Below are 21,606 nucleotides of genomic sequence, written 5' to 3'. Positions count from 1 at the left end.
TTGTCTCAACTGCAAGCATTATGCAATTTTTCTATCTTCCTCTCTTTGCCTTCATCTGGGGCGGTGAATTTGATGGCAGTTCCCAAAATGATGGTTGGTAAGCTGACATGAATCCTAGATGTGGCTGTCGGAAAAATTGGGTGTGAGATCGATGTTTCAATGATGAATCCAGGATTCAGAATCCTTTGTAGCGCCTCACAGACAAAGTAAGAAGTCACGCAGGAATCAGTTATTTACACTGTTTTGCTTGCAAATCTATTCTAGGTGTTGTCATCTATATCTGTTAATCATTTTCTCATTAAATTCTGCACATTTTTGGCTTCAATTTGATGTTTTTTTAATTGAATTCTAATTTGTAGTCTGCGCAGGGATTGAGCATTAAACTCTTTTTGCTTTCTTTTTTAAATTTGGATTTGGTGGGTTTGTAGTTTAGTGGATGGTTCTAGACTTCTGCAGTCTTGGCTTCTGTAGTACAAATCATTTATTTTTCACCTTAAAATGTGAAGAACTGAATTTTCAAATTACTTCCCCTTCGAAATATATAGCTACGAGATTTGATGAGAGGGTCAGAAAAGCAAAATTAGATGTGACAGTTCACAAAATTAGAAATGCTGAAAAATTGTAAAATCTAAAAACAACAAGTTACGAGCTAAATTTAGTGATAATGATTTTTGTTGATTCTTTCTTCTTTAGCTTCTCCTGGGAACCTGTGAAAATTCCTAAGCTCACATTCATGTCACTATAACCTCTTCTTTAGAACAAGAATTCGATCTGCCTCTATGGGAAAAAGGATCACGTGTCCAAATGACGTGCAGGAAGATACGTGATGGCTACACAATGTATTTAGGCTGCCGACAAGACATGCAGGAAGATACGTGGATGGCCCACAATGCGTTTAGATCGAGTTCATGATTTTTTGGGTTAAGTTACATCATTTTGACAGTAATGTTTTGAAAGAAAAAATTTAAATTCGATTAATAAAAGATTGCTATTGTATTTGTCATGGAACCTGTTTTTATAATATACCAATGTATCAAGTTAAAATATCTAATAACTTGATAAAAAATAAATATAAAATAGCACACATTTTATTTTTATATAATTAACACATTCAAACATATATTACTATCAGCTAACCATTGCACCTCTCATTCGATGCAAGCGCTAGTAATATAAAAAGTTGAACAAAATTATGTATGTACCAAATTATATTTTACAACATAAAGGTATGTTAAAATGGAGTGCGAGAGTGATTCAGATTTCGTATAATTGCCATTACGACAAATTTATGTACGTGGCGAAAGAAATAATCGGGTTGCAACTGAACTGTGTACGCGTCGAAAGAGCACTAACTGTAACAAGGGCGGCAAAAGATGATTCCAGTCCCAGGCCCTGCTCGTTAAATCTACACAGACAAGTCCATGAGAAGAACATGAAACGATGACCAAAGCAGAAACTTCCACCTCCACAAAACCACAGAAGAAAATCCCAAAGAAGGCAGCGAAATGCTCTTCTTTAGCACCGAATAAACGCAGCAAGGCAGAGAAGCGGCAGGCCCGCTTCATTGGGCGGCCCAATGCCGCCGTTTCAGAGCGCATAAAGCGCGCATTGGAGCAGCGTCTGTACCTCATCGATAAAAAAACCTTGGAAGTGGGCGGTTCTTCAGCCTGCGAGTTGTTTGTGCTGGGCGCCACAGGGAATGTGTACTGCGTGAGACTCGACCTCCGGCCCTCCTGCACCTGCCCTGACTTCCTCAAAGGCAATACCTGCAAGCACATACTCTTCGTCATGCTGCGCGTCTTCAAGCTGCCGCCTAACGATCCCCGTATCTGGCAGAAGGCCCTAATCCCGTCTGAATTGGATGACCTCCTTCACAGTTCCTCTGTCGACGATGCTGTTCTAGCCAGTCACCTTGTGCGCTCCAGGTTCCACCAGGTCACGGGTTCGACTCCCCGGGCTCCGCAGAGGGACTTGGAGGGGGATTGCCCTGTTTGCTATGAGTCGCTTGCCGGGTGCAGTGAGCCTGTTGTGTTCTGTAATGTTTGCGGGAATAGTGTGCACAAGGACTGTTTTGTCAAGTGGAGTAAAAGTAAGCGCCCCGGGGCTGTGACTTGTATTTACTGCAGGGCTCCCTGGCAGGAGACGGGTAAAAGCCATAAGGGATATGTGAATTTGGCAGCTTATTCGGATTAACACAGGCCCCAAGAGCTCGCTTATTCGGATTAACACAGGCCCCAAGAGTTCACTTTGGAGACACTGCACGGATGATGTTTGAGGAATGAATTCTCAATTCTGTGTTTCAGTGCACTTCATGGGACTACTCTGTTAGTGTTCCAAATTTTGTAAGTTTCTTCGATGTAAATTCCAAGCTTCTGTTAGTTGTTTGTGTTTATTCTCTACATGATATGCTGTAATGAACAATTCTAGGGTTTTTCCTTTTTTTTTCTCTTATTGATAATGTATAAAGTATACGGCGGCAAAGGTAAAAACCGACTTACAGAAACCACACTCAAAAACCGTTTAATTGGAATCAAAGATGAAGTAAAAGATCGTCATTGTTTTCTAGTTAATATCATTTCTTTTCAAACCATATCATAACCTTAATTTCACATGTATTTGCTGTCAAGGCCCCACCCCTTGGTGTGTACAGACTACCTTTGAAAGCTCATAGGAGAACTTTTTTTTCATATACTTTATATATCGTTTAAACTTTGTACTCTTTGACTGCAACAAGCTTTCTAGTAAAGCTAGACTTGCCATATATATATTAGATATAATAGTGGGGGTTTTATAGGGTCCCCTGTCCCTGAATAATAGGTCAATTACAGAGATACTCTGAGAAACATAACATGAATTCTAACATATAATATCTCCAAGAACCAGGAACCAACAATCTACATAACCCAAAACAAATATAGAGCTTGAGAGCACTATGACCTCAACCCATCACTTGAAACCTGTCCTAGAAAGCTGTGTAGCAAAAGAAAGCAGTATCATATCATGATTGCAACTACCACAAACACTCTAGTAACACAAAAACTCAGCAGCCAGCAAAGCTTCATACCACACCTCAACGCTCAAAGATCCTTGATTCTAGTGCCCAACACCCACAAATCCTCAACCCATTATGCCATTTCATTCGCAGGCCTGCCCCCCATTAGTAACCTTCCACCTCCTTCTGTTAGCCACCTTACATGACAGCAACCCACCTTTATCATTCACCAATCAAACATACGTAATAATAGTATGCCATCCACCGACAAGTAAATCACTAAATATCCCAACTACCACCCATACAATCCACCATCATTACGACAACATCTTTAATGGGTAAAGTCTTGAATCTCGATACATGATAGATAATGTTAAGGGGGTTTGAATAATAATAACTCTGCCAAATTAGACTAGGCACTAGTGCTATTGTTATAATTAGCTGTGATTTTGTCTGGTAGTATCCCTTCATTTACCAAATGATCAGCTACAACGTTTATTTTCTGTCTACAATATACAAACCAACTTTTTGCTTTATGATTAATGCCTCTTCTATATCTCTCTTCATTTTCTAACTGGATTACTTTCTATATTAATAGCATTGATCATTAATATTATCAATGAATTTCATTACACTATCACATTAGTCAATTTCTACTCAATTGTAACTCCTAAGCCAACCAATGAAGTTTCCCTTTCCCCCTCATTGTTTGTATGAATGACCCCAAAAAAGAGAACTAATAAATTGTGAATTGTAAAATCATTATTCCACAAGGATGCCGCCTCGCCACCCCTCCCCCTTTGAATGAAAAAAAAAAAAAAATTAAAAGTTTTGGGGGTGGAGATGTCCTCGAGACATGGGATGCCAAGGAGATGTCCCTCCCACTATCTTTTTGTAGGAGCAAAAATTGAACTCTGATACTATGTAGAAGTTGATGATACAACCACAAGAGCCAAGCATCATCTGCAAGCAAAACAGCTGTCACCCAAAAGAGATCAAACAAAAACAATATGCTCAACAACTTGAGGATTTTGTATATTGTGTACAAAGGAATATGATTATAATGAATGAATGAATGAATTCTTATAGAAGGATGAGTAAAACCCTAGATGCAAACTTTTAATGTTTGATTAAATTAGTTAGTGCTAAGTGTTACAATCATAATGAATGTGACAACTTAAGCTATTATTAGCCTAACTAAATAAAAGCAAAGAGCACCTAAGTTTAGCTAAGTTAAAAATTAATTGAAGGACCTAATTAATTAATAATTAGATAAAGTGTCTTAATTACTCCAACACTCCACTGCCACCGCCATCTCTAAGATGTCTCTAGGATGTTTCCCTCTAAGAGGGGGCATTTCCGAGACATATCCCCAGACGGGGACATCTAGGGAAACCAGGGACATCCAAGGGACTCCTAGGCATCCCACAACCCTAAAAGAAAATGCGTAGGCATCTTCTACGAAAAAGTGTTAGAAGTTAATTTTTTTAAATAAAAAAAATTCTCGATTCTAGTGCCCATAGCCCCAACCTTAATAACTAATAAGCACCACCCACACCTCAAAGACCTCACAAAAACCTATAAATAGACATTTTGGTCTCATTCCAAATCACAAAAGTTCATTGACTAAAGCTGAAAGCTAGAAGTAGAGGTAGCAAGCGAAGAGTGAGTTGATTGGAGGGGTGGGGGAACATTATGAGAGGGAAGTGAGATAAGCAAGAAGACTTATAAGAGAAAAATAATTTGCTAGATTCAATGCATCATTCGAGCCTCAAGGTTAAACATCTGATTTCTCCATTTCTCATTTTTAATTTTTTTAATTTTTAGATTTTTATTTCATTCTTAAATCTTAATTCTTAATTTTGAAATTAATTCTGGTTTGTGAGCTTATAGCTTTGTTTTCAAATTCAAAATTAGAAGTCAAGTTAAGATTTCATCTCGTGTATCCTCTAAATCTAAGATACCGGTTCTTGGCAAAATGGGCTGGGTCCGGGTCCGGGTCCTGCCCAGGTGGCTGGGTTCTCTGTGGGTCCTGCCACGCAGGACCCACAGAGAACCCAGCCACCTGGGCAGGACCCGAGAGGAACCCAGGGAGAACCCGGGCGGACCTAGGAGAAACAAGGCCTGTGGGTTCCCAAAAACGGGGCCCACGGGTCATAAAAACACAAAAACAATAAAAAAACACCCTTTTTAATATTTTTTAACATATAAACCCTAATTTTGCCCCTTATGATGCATGAAATGCATCAAAACATATATATAATTTTGATGTTTGAACATATATATAATATATGTACACACACACATATATATATATAGCACCCGCACCTGCACCCAAGAATTTTTTTTTTGTCGAATCCGCGAATCCGTACCCGTATCAGTAACTTAGCTCTAAATCTATGTGTCTAGTGTATCCTCTAAATTGACGCGTCATGTGACCAGAAGTAAGAAAAGCAAAGTGAAATCATCGTTTGACTATTCAAGTATATACTACATAACTTTACAGTTGTCAATTTATGACAATAGTATTTAGGTTTTCAATTTATTATTTTAATCATTTTAAAGTTATTTTTGTAAATTAATGCATAAATATTTGATAAGTTTTAAAATCAATCATAAAACTTAATTTCCAAATTAGGATTTTTACTTTTATGTATCCTCTGCTTTTACGCTTCATGTTATTTGAAGAAAAACAAAAGTGAAATTGTTGTTTGACACAGGTTAAGAACGGGGATTCCTATTTGTGTATGCTTTGCTTCTGCATTTTGTGTAACTTGAAGTAAGAATAATATTTAGAAAATCCAAGTGTCTTAATCCCTTGCATTATACATGGTTTGAATTTTAATTTTTAAATTATAAACAAGAGGTTGCTATTGAATATGAAACTGAATCTGATTATGCATCTAGTGATCCAAGTACAGAAGCAGAGATGGGTTAAACAACTAATTCTATAGGGAGTGCAAATATTGTCCTTCCAAAATGTTGCAAAAATATGCTAATGTTCCCTTCAACCTGAAGTCCCCTTTGAGACAATTTGCAACTCAGTTGTAAGCAAATCCTAGGACATCTGGGGGCACTAGGTTGTGGAAGTGCCACTTCTGTAAACTTGAATTTGAAGGCAGCATCACTAGAGTCAATGCCTATCTCCTTGATGTTTGGTGTAAATATATGTGCAAAGTTGGCAAAGAACCTCAAATATAGGGTTGAGATAAGTAAATTACGTGGTGCTAGTGAAGAAGATGCACCTTCATTTGCTACTTTGCCACTAAGGGGGAGGGGTCTTTAGAGGACTACTACTACTTTGCAAAGGCCACATGCATATCGTCAAATTTCATCTAGTTTAGGAGCAATAGAGCTTAAGGGAAATATAGGGTGACCAGTGATGTTTCAAACCCGTTGGCATAATTATTGAATGCGCAATGATGCAGATGATGCCATTGAGAAATTCTTATTTTTAAATGGCATTCCATTTCATGTGGTCCTCTTTTTCTATTATAAGGAGGTTGTGGCAAAGATAATAAGGGCAAGACCATCATATGTGCCACCAAGGGAGAAAATTGAGGACAACAATCATAAATAAGGACTATTCCAAGCATAATGTTTTAATGGAGAAAATGAAGGATCCCTAGATCACAAGTGGATGCAACATAGTTATGAATGGGTGGATGGACATTAGGCATCATCTACTCATCAATACCATGGTTATAGAGGCCCTTATTTCCTTAGGGTTGTTGATTGCTTAGAGCATTGCAAGGATGCTGATTTTTAGTTCTAGATCCTTAAAGATGTTATAGAGGAGGTTGGCCACAAAATGTGGTGCAAGTAGTGACAAATGCAACCTATGTGTGCAAAGTTGTGGGGAAGTTGGCATGTTTAATGGACTTCTTGTTACGTGCATACCATAAATAATGCACTAAAGGACATGGAAAAAATCAATTGGATTAAAGCGGTGGTTAGTGAAGCTAGAGATGTGCAAATGTTTATTTGCAACCACCACACTTCACATGCACACTTTAGGACTTCCTTCAGGAAGGAATTCTGGAAACTTGTAGAGACTAGATATGCATCATACTTCATTCTCTTGGGGAGGATGCTTGATTTGGAAGATGCATTGCAACTAATGGTTATGACAACAAAATGGAATTAGTGGCCTAAGTCTAAGATAGAGCAAAGGAAGAGGGCGAAGGAGGTGGTGAAGAATGATGTTTCTTGGCCTAATACAAAATATGTTCTCTCCATCATTACCTAAATCTTCAAAGTGATTAGATATGGGGATGCTAATGCACCAACCCTTGGAGAGGTGTATGAGTGCATTGATACTATGCTTGACCAAATGAAGGCTATTGTATGACATAAAGAACCCCACATTGTAATTCTACGATGAACAATATTTGGCCAATCATTCATCACAGATAGGAGAAGCTCAGCGCTCCCTTGCATATGGATGTCTATGCATTGAACCCAAAGTGGTAAATGCAAAGGCCTGATAGAATTAATCCTATATAGGCTGTTGAGGTGAAGACAAAGTTCATGAAGGCTATTCATAATATGTATGATTCTACAGATGGTAGCATTATTTGTATTGATTGGACAAAATTTGTCTCTTAGGGGATATTTAAAGGAGGCCAAGATAGAAAGGGAGACTATGGCATAGGAGGACACAATTTTGTGGTGGATTATGCATGGGCCTATTTCTTTGACCACTACTCTAGCCATTTGTTTTTTGTCCTATGTTTCTAGTTCTTTTGCTATTGAGAGGAATCAGTTTACTTATAGCTTCATGCACTCCATTAAGAGGAACAAGCTTACCTCTAGCAGGGCAGAGGAGCTTGTGGTTGTCCATTGTGCTTTGCATCTCATTGACCACAACACACTCATGTACAAGGGAAGTCTAGTAGCCCAATGGGACGTAGAGCCAGAGAGCCAACATAAGTTGATGATGATGCTACATAGATAGGGCTGGTTGATATTGGTTTGGAGGAGCTTGAGCTTGAGGAGTCTAGTAGTTCTAGTGACGAGAGATTTGGCAAGAACTTCGGGGATGATTAGAGGCATCAAGCTGTTAGTCATTGACTCATTTGTATTTTGAACATTCTAATCATCACTATGAAATTTTGAATAAAATTATGATATAAATTCCAAATTCAACATTTTCATTGTTAATGTTCAATGCAATCATTGCAATGTGTTAACTGTTTAATTGTTTTCTTAGTATGCCAAAATGTCATTTGTAATTCTTATACTTATTCCTGATACATCTTTTTATAACTAATTTTTCAAGTACTGTATGTATTTGCACCACCCCTTCACTGTTATCCCTCTGTCGTCCCTTTATTATTCCCAAACTTAGGCCCTTGGTCCCCCCATGCCCCAAACCACCCCTACACGCCATTAGGAAACTCCATGGAACATAGTGCAAAACCTACTCAGCTGGACTGGGGTTGCCTCTTACTGCACCAGCAAAGCCCCTTTTTTTTTTGCTTTGTTGATGTTATTATATACATCAGTTACCCCCAAGTTATGTTCTGTGCCTTGTCAAAGTTAGTATTGCTAATATCCTCTGATGCACTACTATAAAATTTTGAACTTCATTCAATAAAAAGAATTATAATGAGCTCTCTGTCAAGCTTAGATTTTGGCAATCATATATTATAATGAACCCACTTCACAAATAGGGAAGACACTCTAGACAAAGGGAGACTTAACAGAGCCAAATTGTAGTGTATCAAAGACATTCATCATATTGTCAACCATATGATAGATCGTGTCAATATTGACACAGGTACCCCTAATGTTGAAGAATTTAAATGGTAGCTGTTTATGATTTGCCATCTGCTAATTTATTTCTCCCAATTGTTCCTGTGCTCTGTTTTGTGACTTGTTGAGATTATCATTACTAATATCGTCTGATACTCTGCTGTAAATTTTGAGCTTTATTCAGTACAAAATATATTATAATGACAATCTCTTAAGCTTAGGCTTGACAAACATATATTGTAATGACAACTCTCTTGCAAACTTAGACTTAAAATCATATATTATAATGAAGCTACGATAGGCAAAATTGGTCCTTTGATCCTATCAGGTGCATTGATGAGACTCAAAAGTAGTTTGTACCATACTCGGCACAAACTTGGTAAAAAAACCTTATAATTATAATAAAAAGAAATCAATGCATTTAGAGAATATAAGAGTCTAATTTAACTATCAATTTGTCATAATTCAAACATTACAACTATCATATGACACTCAAACTCTCAAAATTTGAAATTTCAATTGCTATGTCTGTTATGTTTGAGCACTAGAAGAGTCCAGGCCCAGGACTCGGGAGTCCGAGCCTAAGGCTTGGGAGTCTTGGAGCTGGAGTCGAGTACTCAGCCAGACTCGGATAGACTTGGTTTGGGAGTCCTGGTCGACTTGCCTCGGCTGCCTTGAGGATGCGCAAGTTGGGCGAGTCCTGCCGAGTACTTGGCGAGTCCTGAAACTGGGTTTATAACCACTTAAGCTTTATGATAACTTCTCTAGGCTCCCATGTGTATTTATGTTTATCAAAGGTTGCTTGTACCACTTAAGCTTTATTATAACTTCTCTAAGCTCCCTTTGATTGTTTTGATTTAAGATTTCACTCATTTATGATTGCAGCAATGATTTTGTGTACTACTTAAGATTTTGATAACTTCACTAAGCACTTCTCTAAGCTCCCTTTGATTTTTTTGATTTAAGATTTCATTCATTTATGATTGCAGCAATGAATTTATGTACTACTTAAGATTTTGATAACTTCACTAAGCTTTTGTTTGTTGTTTTGATCCAACATTTCGATTACTTATTTTGTAAATTATGACTCTATAAGAGTGTAATTGAGCCTTGAGTTTATTGTAAAGTTGACAAGTTGATAGACAATATATTTGGTCTTCCATTTCATTTAAATAGTTCCCTATAATTTTTTCTCCTTCTACAGAGTCTTTGGATGACTTTCTACCAGTTTTAACTTTTTTCTTTCAGTGTCTTTGGATGACTACGGAAGTAGGGATGTACCAGTTTAAGGTATATTTAATATATGGGTAAAACTATCATAAACTACAATGAAAATTTTCTTCAGTCGTCCACTACTATCTGATGATTTTCTGTGTAAATACATGCTGCGTAAAGCAGTAATTCATTTTAAACTCGCTCTCTTCTCGTTTATGTAAATTTTATATGATAGAGCATTGGCGTATTTATAAGGTCACGTAACATTCTAAGGGCTAGGATACTTGATTAGTTTTTAACTGTTTATTAGAGAAATCCAGTTATATGTGATTATGTCTGGGATACTCCCTGCCACCAAAAGGTGTTAAGTTCTGCAGGTCTTTCCACTGCCAATACACTGTAACCTATCTTGGACGACTTATCTCCAAGTTTCTGTTGTTTGAATCTAGGGTTTCAATAGTTTATGGTCTTCCAGACAAATTGAATGGAAAATGTATTTTATTCGTTTTCTATTACAATATCCAAATATCTTGATAAGATTGTTTAGCTCTATAGTTTCAGGTTTTTGAAGTCTCCTCGTTATTCAGATCCGAAGTAGTGCATTCTCTATGTTGTTGCCCTTTATGCGTATACCCTGGCTGGATATCTGTCAAACTCTGATTCTGATTTAGTGAAACATAATGATAAGATTTTGAATTAAGTGTTTTTAACTCGGACTGCTGGACATCATCCTCTAATTGACACAGGTACGATTCTTGAAATTGTGTTGTAACTATTTTGTTATTGATGATACATAAGTTTTGTTATTGGTGGTTGAGGATCGTGCTTCCCATTCGTTAAATTTTACTGTAGATCCTTTGGAGGCTTCCCCTTGGGTTGAAGCGGCAGTTTCCCCTTATACGACTGATTTACAAGTGTTGGCATCCCATTGTTTCAGTAGCCATTCAAGGGGTGTTGGGAGGACCTGTAATATTGAAAAACTGGTGGAGCTTTCAACTCCCTTGGAAAATCCTTTGTCCTCATCACAAGAGGTTTCATTGGAGGAGGTGTTTGGAGGACAACATCCCATCTCTTCATTTGGTTGAGAGGTTTCTTTGGAGGAGGTGTGTGGAGGACAACATCCCATCTCTTCATTTGGTTGAATTGGAAGAAGACATTTCTTGGACAATTGTCCAAAGAAGGAAGAGAGGTCTCCCTAAATTGATTGTCAATTCTCATCTCAGGGCCGAGTGGGTGGGAATTGATAGGAAAATGTCAGGGATTGTTTAGCTGCAGTTTTGTTTTTGTAAAAGGTTTTGGGCTCCAGTTTTGTTTTTGTAAAGGGTTTTGGGCTCCAGTTTTGTTGTGTAAAGAGTTTTGGGCTCTTCAAAACATTCTTTATGCTTTAATAAATAACATTAAGCTTATCTTTTTGGAGCAAACGATGTCAAGGTATTAGTGGGTACTAATCTTTAAGAAATATTTAATTTGAATGTGAACAATTGATAAGAGGAGGCAATTTTCAAAATACAACACAATCGATTTAAAATCTTAGAACTTATAACCCAACACGAGAAGATATGAATTTTTTTGTAGTATTCAAGAAGTGCTTGCGAAGAATAAATCAGTTTGGGATTAATGAGTATAGTGGTTCTTTCATCATTACCAATTTTTATAAATTAGGTTTTTCAATAGAAAAAACAGACCGATGCAATGAACATAGAGTATAATGCTTTCATGAGAAATCACATGTGGGATCCCTTAATATTCCTTAAGGGAAAAAACTGTAGGTTGCAAATGAGTTTTCAAAATTGATTGATGCAATGAACATAGAGCATGAGAAATCACATGTGGGATCTTGTTAATATTTCTGTAAGGGGAAATCTCCTATAGGTTGGACATGTGCATAAAAAATGGATTGATGCAATGAACATAAGCATGATGCTTTCATGAAAAATACCATGTGGGATCTTGTTAACATTCCTCGAGGGAAAAAACCTATAGGTTGCAAACGCGTATTCAAAACAAGTATAAGGTGCTTACTACTTTAAGCAAATATAAATAATAATAGACAAAGGGTATGAAAATAAATGTTCATGAGGCTTATTTTTTTACATGCTATAAACTTTAGCTACCACATCAATTTATAGCTACCACATCCATCAAATTGATGTGGAAAGTGCATTTCTAAATGGTGATTAATAGTATTTAGTGCTTGCATGAATTAGTTAACAACTATCATGCTTATTTTTTCACATGCTATGAACTTTAGCTACCACATCAATTTATAGCTACCACATCCATCAAATTGATGTGGAAAGTGCATTTCTAAATGGTGATTAATAGTATTTAGTGCTTGCATGAATTAGTTAACAACTATCATGCTTATTTTTTCACATGCTATGAACTTTAGCTACCACATCCATGCATTTCTAAATGGTGATTAATAATTTTTTCACATGCTATGAACTTTAGCTACCACATCCATCAAATTGATGTGGAAAGTGCATTTCTAAATGGCGATTAATAATATTTAGTGCTTGCATGAATTTGGAAGATTTGTTTTCAAAGACAAATATTACTTGGCATATAAATTAAGTAATCAGTAAATAACTTTGAAGAGAACGCTTTGTGCATGGTAATTAAGATGTATGAGCATGTATGCACATGTGTTTTTGACGATTTTTTTTGGGTTAACAAGGTGTATATTCACAAAGGGTATGGAGGAATTGTAATCTTGCTTGTGTATGGCATTGTGATCTTGTAATTAATGGGAGTTGTGAACAAAGCATTTTTTAAAGTGAAGAAATGCTTAAGTGATTCATTTGAAATGATTCAACTTATATTGATTAATGTTGTTTTAAATTGGAGGTATGAAAAACACAGTGTAGTAAGGTTGGGGTTCCATGAGGGGGTTTCAAGATCTAATTTTAAGGAGTAATAGGTCTCATGAAGTCAAACAAAACATGTTACAAAATTAATTAGAATCTTTTCCTAAAAAATAGCAGCCCTTACTTTTCAAATTTGAAGATTTGAGTAGGTGGAAAAGGTTGGGGTTTAGAAATTGCCCTACCAGCTTAGACTTTTTTCTTGCCACTTGTCACTTATTTGAAGTCTTCCAAATTTTTGTCAATTAATTTTTTTATTTTTTAATATTTATTTATTTAGGTGAATTCAATATGCTAACTAGCTTCCATAAGCTCTGGAGCTTAAACTTTAAGCCTAAACTGCACTACAAAATTCATGGGATCACTTACTTCAAAATAATTTTAAAAACTCTTAGCAACACCCACTAATTGTTTTTTAGGAAGGCCTCCTCCATGGGACCTCAGTCTAAGGAGTTGCTTGAAAATCTTAGGTTGAATGAAAGAAAGCAGTACCCATGGGAGCAAGCCTAAAGCTTTGTATATTTGATGAATTATAAGTAAATGATACTCTTTATCTAGCTAATTAGTAGGATGCCTCCTTTATCACACAAACCTTAAACCAAATCTAAATGTTTAGTGAATCGCTCGAGTTTCATGAAAAAAATCTAGACTAACACATTGGAGTTTGGCTGAGGGTGATGAGATATTCACATAGGAATGCGCTCAAGAGAGATACGAGAGTGGTAATGTAAACTATGAAATTAAGTATATGAAGAATGTTAATGGATGCTTGATTGGGTAGGATTTGTTGATTAGTCAACAAATTGATATCTATCCTATATGAGATCAAGAGCTATTATGTGGGAAAGCGAAAATAATTGTTTGCATTTCATGTATAGAGCAAAGAAAGGTCACAAGTAAATATGTGAAGCAACATGGTTGTGTAGAATCTTGAGTGATATTGACACTCATTGGATCAATCAATGGCTTTATCTTTGATGAGTGTTTTGAAGATGGTGAAGAACCTTGTTACACATGAAACAAAAACACACATAAGCTCACTTAGTGCCACTTAAATAAAGGCACATTATTTCAATATTGTTTTACTCTTGATTAAATTGTAGTCGACTCCAAATGAGTCATTAAGGTTCTATCAACTTGTAGAGTTTTAAAACCTAGAGAAGGGAATATGTTGAGAGGTATAATTATGTAGGTGGATTGTAATGGCACGAGTGTGTTCACAAAATATGTTCTTGACCATTTACATGATCAAATTGATAATTAAATATAATAAAATTATAAAAAATAAAATGTAATGTAAAAACATAATTTGAATATTTAAATAAAAAGGGTAAAGACGAGGTTTTGAAATGGTCCAAATCAAACAACTATGAATTAATATTAGATTTAGTAGTGCAAGTTTACAAACAACAATGAAATGTTGACAAGCATTGGCCCCACGTGCAAGCAAAAAACCGCAAACCACTCAAACACAAGGACAACTCACATATAGAGATCTCTATAGAAGTTATTATTAAATATGAGATCAATTGGGAACTTTACGTGGCTTTACAAATAAATAAATGTCATTGAAAAGTGTAGTGACTATATAGGATGGACATCTATCCACCCACTTTGGAGTCTTATGACTTGGGTCAACTAGTATTGTGATTGGAAAGATGTTGAATTAGAGCCTTGCATTTGAATTGCTCATTATGGTGATCAAGATGTTGTATTATTGGAGTCTTATGACTTGGATCAACTACTATTGTGATTGGAAAGATGTTGAATTAGAGCCTTGCATTTGAATTGCTCATTATGGTGATCAAGATGTTGTAGAATTGAATCAACCTCTATGGCATTCAAGTAAAGGGTGAGCCCTTATAAAATATGCAACAAGAAGAGCCCCTAGTCAAGTTCTTATGGAAATCTAGAATCAAACTTGGGACTTAGTGGGAACATATACTTTATCTCTTGTTTAATCCACTATCTGAGTTAAGACCTTAGAGATTGATATGATGGGTTACTTCTATAATTATACATTAACTACTAACTTTTATGTATTTTTTTAATTTATATAATTACTAATTATTTTATTATATAAGTGATGTAAATATTATTTTGTAATAATTAATTTTAAAATAGATTATAAATTTAAATATTTAATTATTAAATGTTAATTTAATACATAAATAGTTGTTGAATTTAAGAAGGATTTTTTATGACTGTACTCATGTTCCCTTTTGATGTATTACATTTATATGAATTTTCCAAATTAAGTTCTAATTTGTTCACATGTATAACAACTTAGAAGACAAAGACATAAGGATAAAGACATAAGGATAGTAAATTGAAAGAGAGAAAAGTAAATATAATTATAACAAAAATGTTGGAATGTTAAAATATTTAGTATCATTAAACAATAGATCCAGAGCTCTATATAAAGTATTTACAAGAGACAATGTTTCTAAAAGAAACAATCGTAAACTAAAGTTGAAAATAGAAACTAACTAAAGACGACTAAGATGACCGTTAAAGAAACATTACAATACTCTAATACACTCCTCCCTTAATGGTCATCGTTCTAACTATCCAGAAAAAAACAAAGAAGGTTGCCTCCTTCTCATAACGTTATGTGACATGAGCCTAAAATTGTACAAAGCACTTCTTTAATATGATTTAGATCAAATTGCTTGTACAAATATCCATTATATTTGACAAGAAATTTACTTTCGAATAAAGGTTTTTGAAGCACCTAAATGTCATATTTGAAATTGATGTTCACAAGAAAAATACAATGTTGATTTTTAGAGCATTGAACAATATGGCTCCTAGTCCACAACTACCAAAGCTAGCAAACTTAATACAAGTTGAAAAAATGTTTTTAGTTGACAGAAATCCAATCTTCCGACTTTCAAAGTTACACATGAGATTAGACTTTAGTATTTAAAGTTTAGTATAAATATAAAAGATATAATGTAAGTTTTTCACGAAAAGAAAACTAGCATATAGTCTAAAATATATCTACCTAAGAGATGCCAAAATATCATTTTCAAGATGTATATCTAATCTATATGACAAATCTAATATAGACATCTTGAAAGTGATTTCCATATATTAAATATTAGAAATCTATATGACAAATCTAATATAGACATCTTGAAAGTGATTTCCATATATTAAATATTAGAAAGACATTGTAAATCAAATATCCAATACTTAAATAAGACAAATAGATTTTTAGTGGCTGAAATGTTTGTTAAATGATTTCAATAGATAAATCAAAATAACAATAGATTTTTAGTGGCTGAAATGTTTGTTAAATGATTTCAATAGATAAATCAAAATAACAATAGATTTTTAGTGGCTGAAATGTTTGTTAAATGATTTCAATAGATAAATCAAAATAACAATAGATTTTTAGTGGCTGAAATGTTTGTTAAATGATTTCAATAGATAAATCAAAATAACAAGTGGACTAAGAGTTTTCCCATAGTTTGAGCTTAGGGTAGGATGTTAAACTATAAACAAAAGAAGGTAAAAATGGATTTTAGAAAAAAGTTTTCAATCAATAATGATGGGTTGAAATGTATTTGGTAGAATGCTCCATGTAGTGTCTATTTCACTAAGGGACAAATATGTGTTAAGTTCACATCTGTACTTTAGATAAAGTATTAAAATTAGTTAAAAATAAATAAATAATGATGACAACCCTCAAACATGTTTCATAAAATTTGTTGTGCATAATTAATATAATTTTTTCGGTGATGTCTTATATATCTACACAATATATCTTTAGTGACATTAGATGCAGTCCATAATGATAAGTGCGCTTAGTTTTTGGATTCAACTGTGTTGGAGTTATTTGCATCAACATTTTAGATCGCACTCCATGATCCATCATCAGGGTGAGAAAATTGTAGAAGGAAAAATGCTAGTGTAACCAACTCTAACATAGTTGAATTGAGAAACTAAGCACACTCAACAATATAACTTGTTCTTTCTTGAGATACAAATTACAATTTGTAAAGAAAAAACAACAAATTTTTTTTCCATTATTTGATCCATGATTGTTCTCATTGGTCATTAATGATCTGGCTATGAAATTAATTATACATCTTCTAAGAAAAGTTTCTGTTTCTTTCCAAACAAATCAATTTTCAAATTTAATTTTTATTTCTTATCCAATAAAGTTGCACAACTGATCTAATCTTTTTTTCATTGGGTATACCAATGGGTAGCTATTGGCCCACTACATGATTTTTTAGTGGACTAGGGGAAGGGTGCAATGGACAACTTTTTGTCAATCCAACCCTCCGTTACTAAATTTTGAAGGAGCCTAAAAAATGATAATGAAAAGTTCATTAATAAATATCACATGTATCAATAGTGGATATTTTTTTAGCTTTTTTGACGATAATTAGCCCATTTGTGTACCACTACAGGGACATTTGTGCATAGCTACTGGGGCATTTGTCCATTACTATTGATTATTTTCAGTTATTTACTATAGACACAAAGGTGATTATGTATCGGATGACAGTTTTAAATGACTACTTTTTGACCTTAATCTAATGAACTGTCTATAATTTTTTAATGAACTTATAATCAGCAAAATCCAATAAACCCTTAAAGAGAGGGTTGTAACTGGGTCCCTTCCCTACTTTATGAAAAAAAAACAACTTTCCTTTCATACTAGATATAAATTTAACATGTTTGCATCTTAAATGCTCTACCGGTAATATTTTATCTATTATTACAAATTCGGCTCTTTCTGAAACTTTTATCTATAAATACCTATTCAGCATTGACCTGCAAAACTTCCCTGTAAATTATGGTACAAAAGGTCCCAAAAAAACCCATCACTTTCTATTTCAGACTCCTTGCCCAGTTCAGGTACTAGTGTACGAATTCCTCAAAGGTCTCGGTGGATCTGTACTTATTGTCATGGCACCTGTCAGTCACCCCAGCTCTAAGATCAATCCCAACCTTCCACGTGTAGCCATATCGTTCACTCACTGTATTCTTCTTCGGGCGGGCCCATACCAGCCTGCACGCTCAGCCATTGGCGGTGACCGGTTCCATGATGATAAATCATAAAGAGGGTAACTTACAGCCGGTTAAAAAGGCTGTTGCCCACCTACTTCATCTGCAACTCCTGTGACTCTCAGCCTGCCCATTACTTTTCTGGATAGCCACCACTTCTGTCTTTTCTAATCAACCCTCATGTCCTTGTGAATTTCATGTCTTTGGATATCCAATCATGTTGAATTGACATGGCTGTATTGTGAATTTCATGTCTGTTGATATTCAATTATGTCAAATTGACATGATTGTATTGTGTACTTATTGTTTCTTGATTGTTGTCACTGGATTAAATTATGTGTAAGTTTTTGGTATCACATTCTAGATCGAATCAATCACACTCCGTAATGTATCATTTTTTACTTTTATAGTTCTCTATTAGTGATGATGGATCACAAAATGTGATCCAGAACATTGATATAGTATTGACTTTTTGGACCACATTCTACTATTGAATTACATTTTGTGATCCATCAATTTTTCACTCCTATAGCTCTCTATTATGCTAATGATGAATCAAGCATGATACCTGTATCAATTTCATGTATGTGGATATCCAATTATGTTGAATTGATATGATTGCATTGTGTACTTGATTGTTGTTACTGTAAGTTTTATAATCTATATTTTGGATCATATTTTACACCTGAATTACATTGGATGTTCCATCTTTTTTTACCAATAAAGTTCTCTATTATTTTGATGATGGATCATGAAATAGAAAGTTGATATGAAAGTATGTGTAAGTTTTTTATATAGACGTTTTGGATCACGTTCTACTATTGAATCACATTTTGTGATCCATCATTTTTTCACTCTATAGATCTCTCTTATCCTAACGATGAATCATGGAATGTGATCTGAACCGTTGCTATAAAATTGTATAAGTTTTTTGTATTGATGCCTTAGATCACATTCTATGATTGATCTTGCAATCCATCCTTTTTTTGCTTCTATAGCTTTCTATAATCTTGAAGATGGATCATGAAATATGATTTGCAATGTTGTTGTAAATGCACATAATTTAATTTAGAAACAACGATGATGTAGAATATGAATTGTGGAAATATGATATCATGTATCGAATTTGTAATTTATTCATTAACGAGTGTTTAAATAAGTAGCTTCCTTGAACAATAAAATGAATTAAAAATTCATCCTAAGACAATTTAAATTAATTAAAGGAAAAAGTTTCTTTTCTCAAGCATTCCTTTGGAACAACATCATTGGAGTATAGAGACCAAGATCAATTAGTCACGGTCATTAGCTATCAAAATAATAACTATTGGCTAGCAAGTTCTGGTCTTATTTTAACTAAGAAGAGGTTGGTTAGTTGTTTGAAGTTATTTTCTTTAAGAAGTTCTCGAATTAGACTAATTAAAATATTTGAATATAGTTTTCAATGCGGTTAATTAATTATTATTTTTTTAAATTTTTGATTTTTTTAATGTATCAAATATAATTAAAATGTTTAAGATTTTATTTTTTAATATAATTATAATGTAAATGGGAGAATAAATAATTACTATTGCAATCATGCATTTATAATTTTTCATAACACACCAACTTAAGTGACATCTATGAGATAATTATTGCCGGGGAAATGATTTAGACCTACAATATTGAGGTGGTATTCATAACTTTGTACTTCCACACTCAAGTCATATGCCAAGCATTTCTACACCATACAAAAATTTAAAGTAAAATGTCACATATATCATATGATCATCATCTCTAGATTGGCTCAATGTTAATGAACAACATTCATTCATGGGAAAGTGATATGTAGACATATACATATGTATAGAGGTAAAATATAAGATGTCAAGTATATATATAACATGATCCTAATGCTAAACATAACATTTGTGCATAATGAATTTCACACATTCAATACGAAGAAAAACACAAAAACACATTGATAATCTAGCGTTAGAGATCATACCATACACATCACAAAATATACAACATGATCCTAATGCCAAACACAACATTTATGCATAAGGACTTTCACACATTCAATACAAAGGACAACACATACTAAATACATCAAATCCTCACAAGGATCTTGTAATGCTATCATATATGAATCTCAATGCAAGTAGTACCAACAAATGACATGTAAGAGAACAACATCACTACATGTAGTATACACACACACATGCACATGCATACATACATACATACATACATACATACATACATACATACATATGCACATGCATACACTTGTATATATATGTATATATTTTTAGAAATTTGAAACAAATGCATAACCAATATATTTTTGTTCAAGAGATAAGCTATAAAACTGTAAATGAAATCGTGATTCCAATAGATGTGAAAAATGTTAAGATGACAAGATTGCATTGGGAGCTCAAAAGAGATGTTGTAGGAGAATGACTACAGAAACCAAAGTATATGAATGCCAACCTATACAAGAACATCACAATGCATGCAAAAGAATGTCAAATACAAGCTAGGTAGTGGGTTTATATAGAACTAAAGAGAGGATGGAGGTGGAAAATTCAACAAAGACCCCAAAATAGTCTAAAAACAAAAAATTCTCCACTCTTTAAGGATGGGGATACCACTTGTTAAAGAATGAGACACCTCAACATCATATAGTAGTTAAAATATCTTTATGAATTTAAGAAAGCTTAATAAAAGTGTAGAAAAAACCTAGGACTAAAGGAAAATAAATATTCCACTTGGAAAATAAAAGCTTAATATAAGTGTAGGAAAAACCTAGAACTAAAGGAAATTAAATGCCCCACTAGGAAATAAAAAACCACACTAATACCCACCCTTAAGCATGGCTTAGGTGGGTGAAAAGATGACAACGAGTCTTAGATAATGAAGCCATGTTAGGTACCCATTTACATAGAATATCCCTCCAAAGAAGAAGTTCCCTCCCTTAATGAAGTACATCCCCCATAAATAGCGAGAGAAAGAAGTGGAAGCTCTAGGAAGCCCCCCAACAATGTATAGAGTCAATGGTAGCTGCTCAAAATTGGATGTAAAAGATGGTCCACGATTGTCGTACACGTTCCTCTCCTTAGGAAGAAACAATATTAAAGGTGTATGCATGACATCCTCCCATTATTGAAAGGAATAAATAAGAAGAGAGTTCAAGATGAATGATGTCTGTAAATTCTTCTCAAGGGTCTCCATGTTGATGCTGAAATCTATATCACCATCAAATTAGGCATTCTAGGCCACAATATTGAAGATGAAAATCCATAATCTCCTAGAAATTGATGGAAAGCAAAATCCAAAGATAAGGATATCCCCTCTAAATACAAAGGGACCTCCAAATTTTGTTCAAAAGTATCCACACATGTCAAATTGTGAGGATCATGTAAAGAATGAAGAAGAGGGTCAGAGTGTTCCCTCACAATAACTAAAAATAATCATCCCCATCAAAGAGAAGGTGAATGAAATTAATAATGTCTCTCGAATCGACAATCCGAGACTCCACAAAAAAGTCTAAAATACTTGTCAAGAAGTCATCCCACATTCATATCTGAAAAACTATGTGTGTCCTACTATAAAGAATCACTAGAAGGTTTTAATGAACCAAATGTGAACTCCAAAGTATCAATAATAGACGGAGGAGATAGAATGCAAGGTTCAAGAATTGGATCATGTTGGCAACAACAATGAAGGAAAACTTTGAGGGGGGGGGGGGGGGGGTTGGGGTGAATTAGT

At 34.5% G+C, this 21,606-nt stretch overlaps 1 protein-coding gene across 1 annotated transcript; it reads left to right on the top strand.

The window, feature by feature from the left end:
* The first annotated feature begins 1,231 nt into the window (after positions 1–1,231).
* On the top strand, positions 1,232–2,401 carry LOC131063492 (uncharacterized). Its single transcript, XM_057997324.2, has 2 exons — positions 1,232–2,198; positions 2,232–2,401. Exon 1 carries the CDS (start codon positions 1,441–1,443, stop codon positions 2,191–2,193), a length of 753 nt encoding a protein of 250 aa, XP_057853307.1. The 5' UTR covers positions 1,232–1,440; the 3' UTR covers positions 2,194–2,198; positions 2,232–2,401.
* Positions 2,402–21,606: the final 19,205 nt, after the last annotated feature.

This window comes from Cryptomeria japonica, chromosome 6 (genome assembly GCF_030272615.1).
Source record: "Cryptomeria japonica chromosome 6, Sugi_1.0, whole genome shotgun sequence".
Taxonomy (NCBI): Eukaryota; Viridiplantae; Streptophyta; class Pinopsida; order Cupressales; family Cupressaceae; genus Cryptomeria; species Cryptomeria japonica.
This window is presented reverse-complemented; position numbering and strand designations above follow the sequence as displayed.

Coding starts and splice junctions, on each gene's coding strand:
- LOC131063492 (XM_057997324.2), top strand. CDS start 1,441: ATGACCAAAGCAGAAACTTCCACCTCCACAAAACCACAGAAGAAAATC.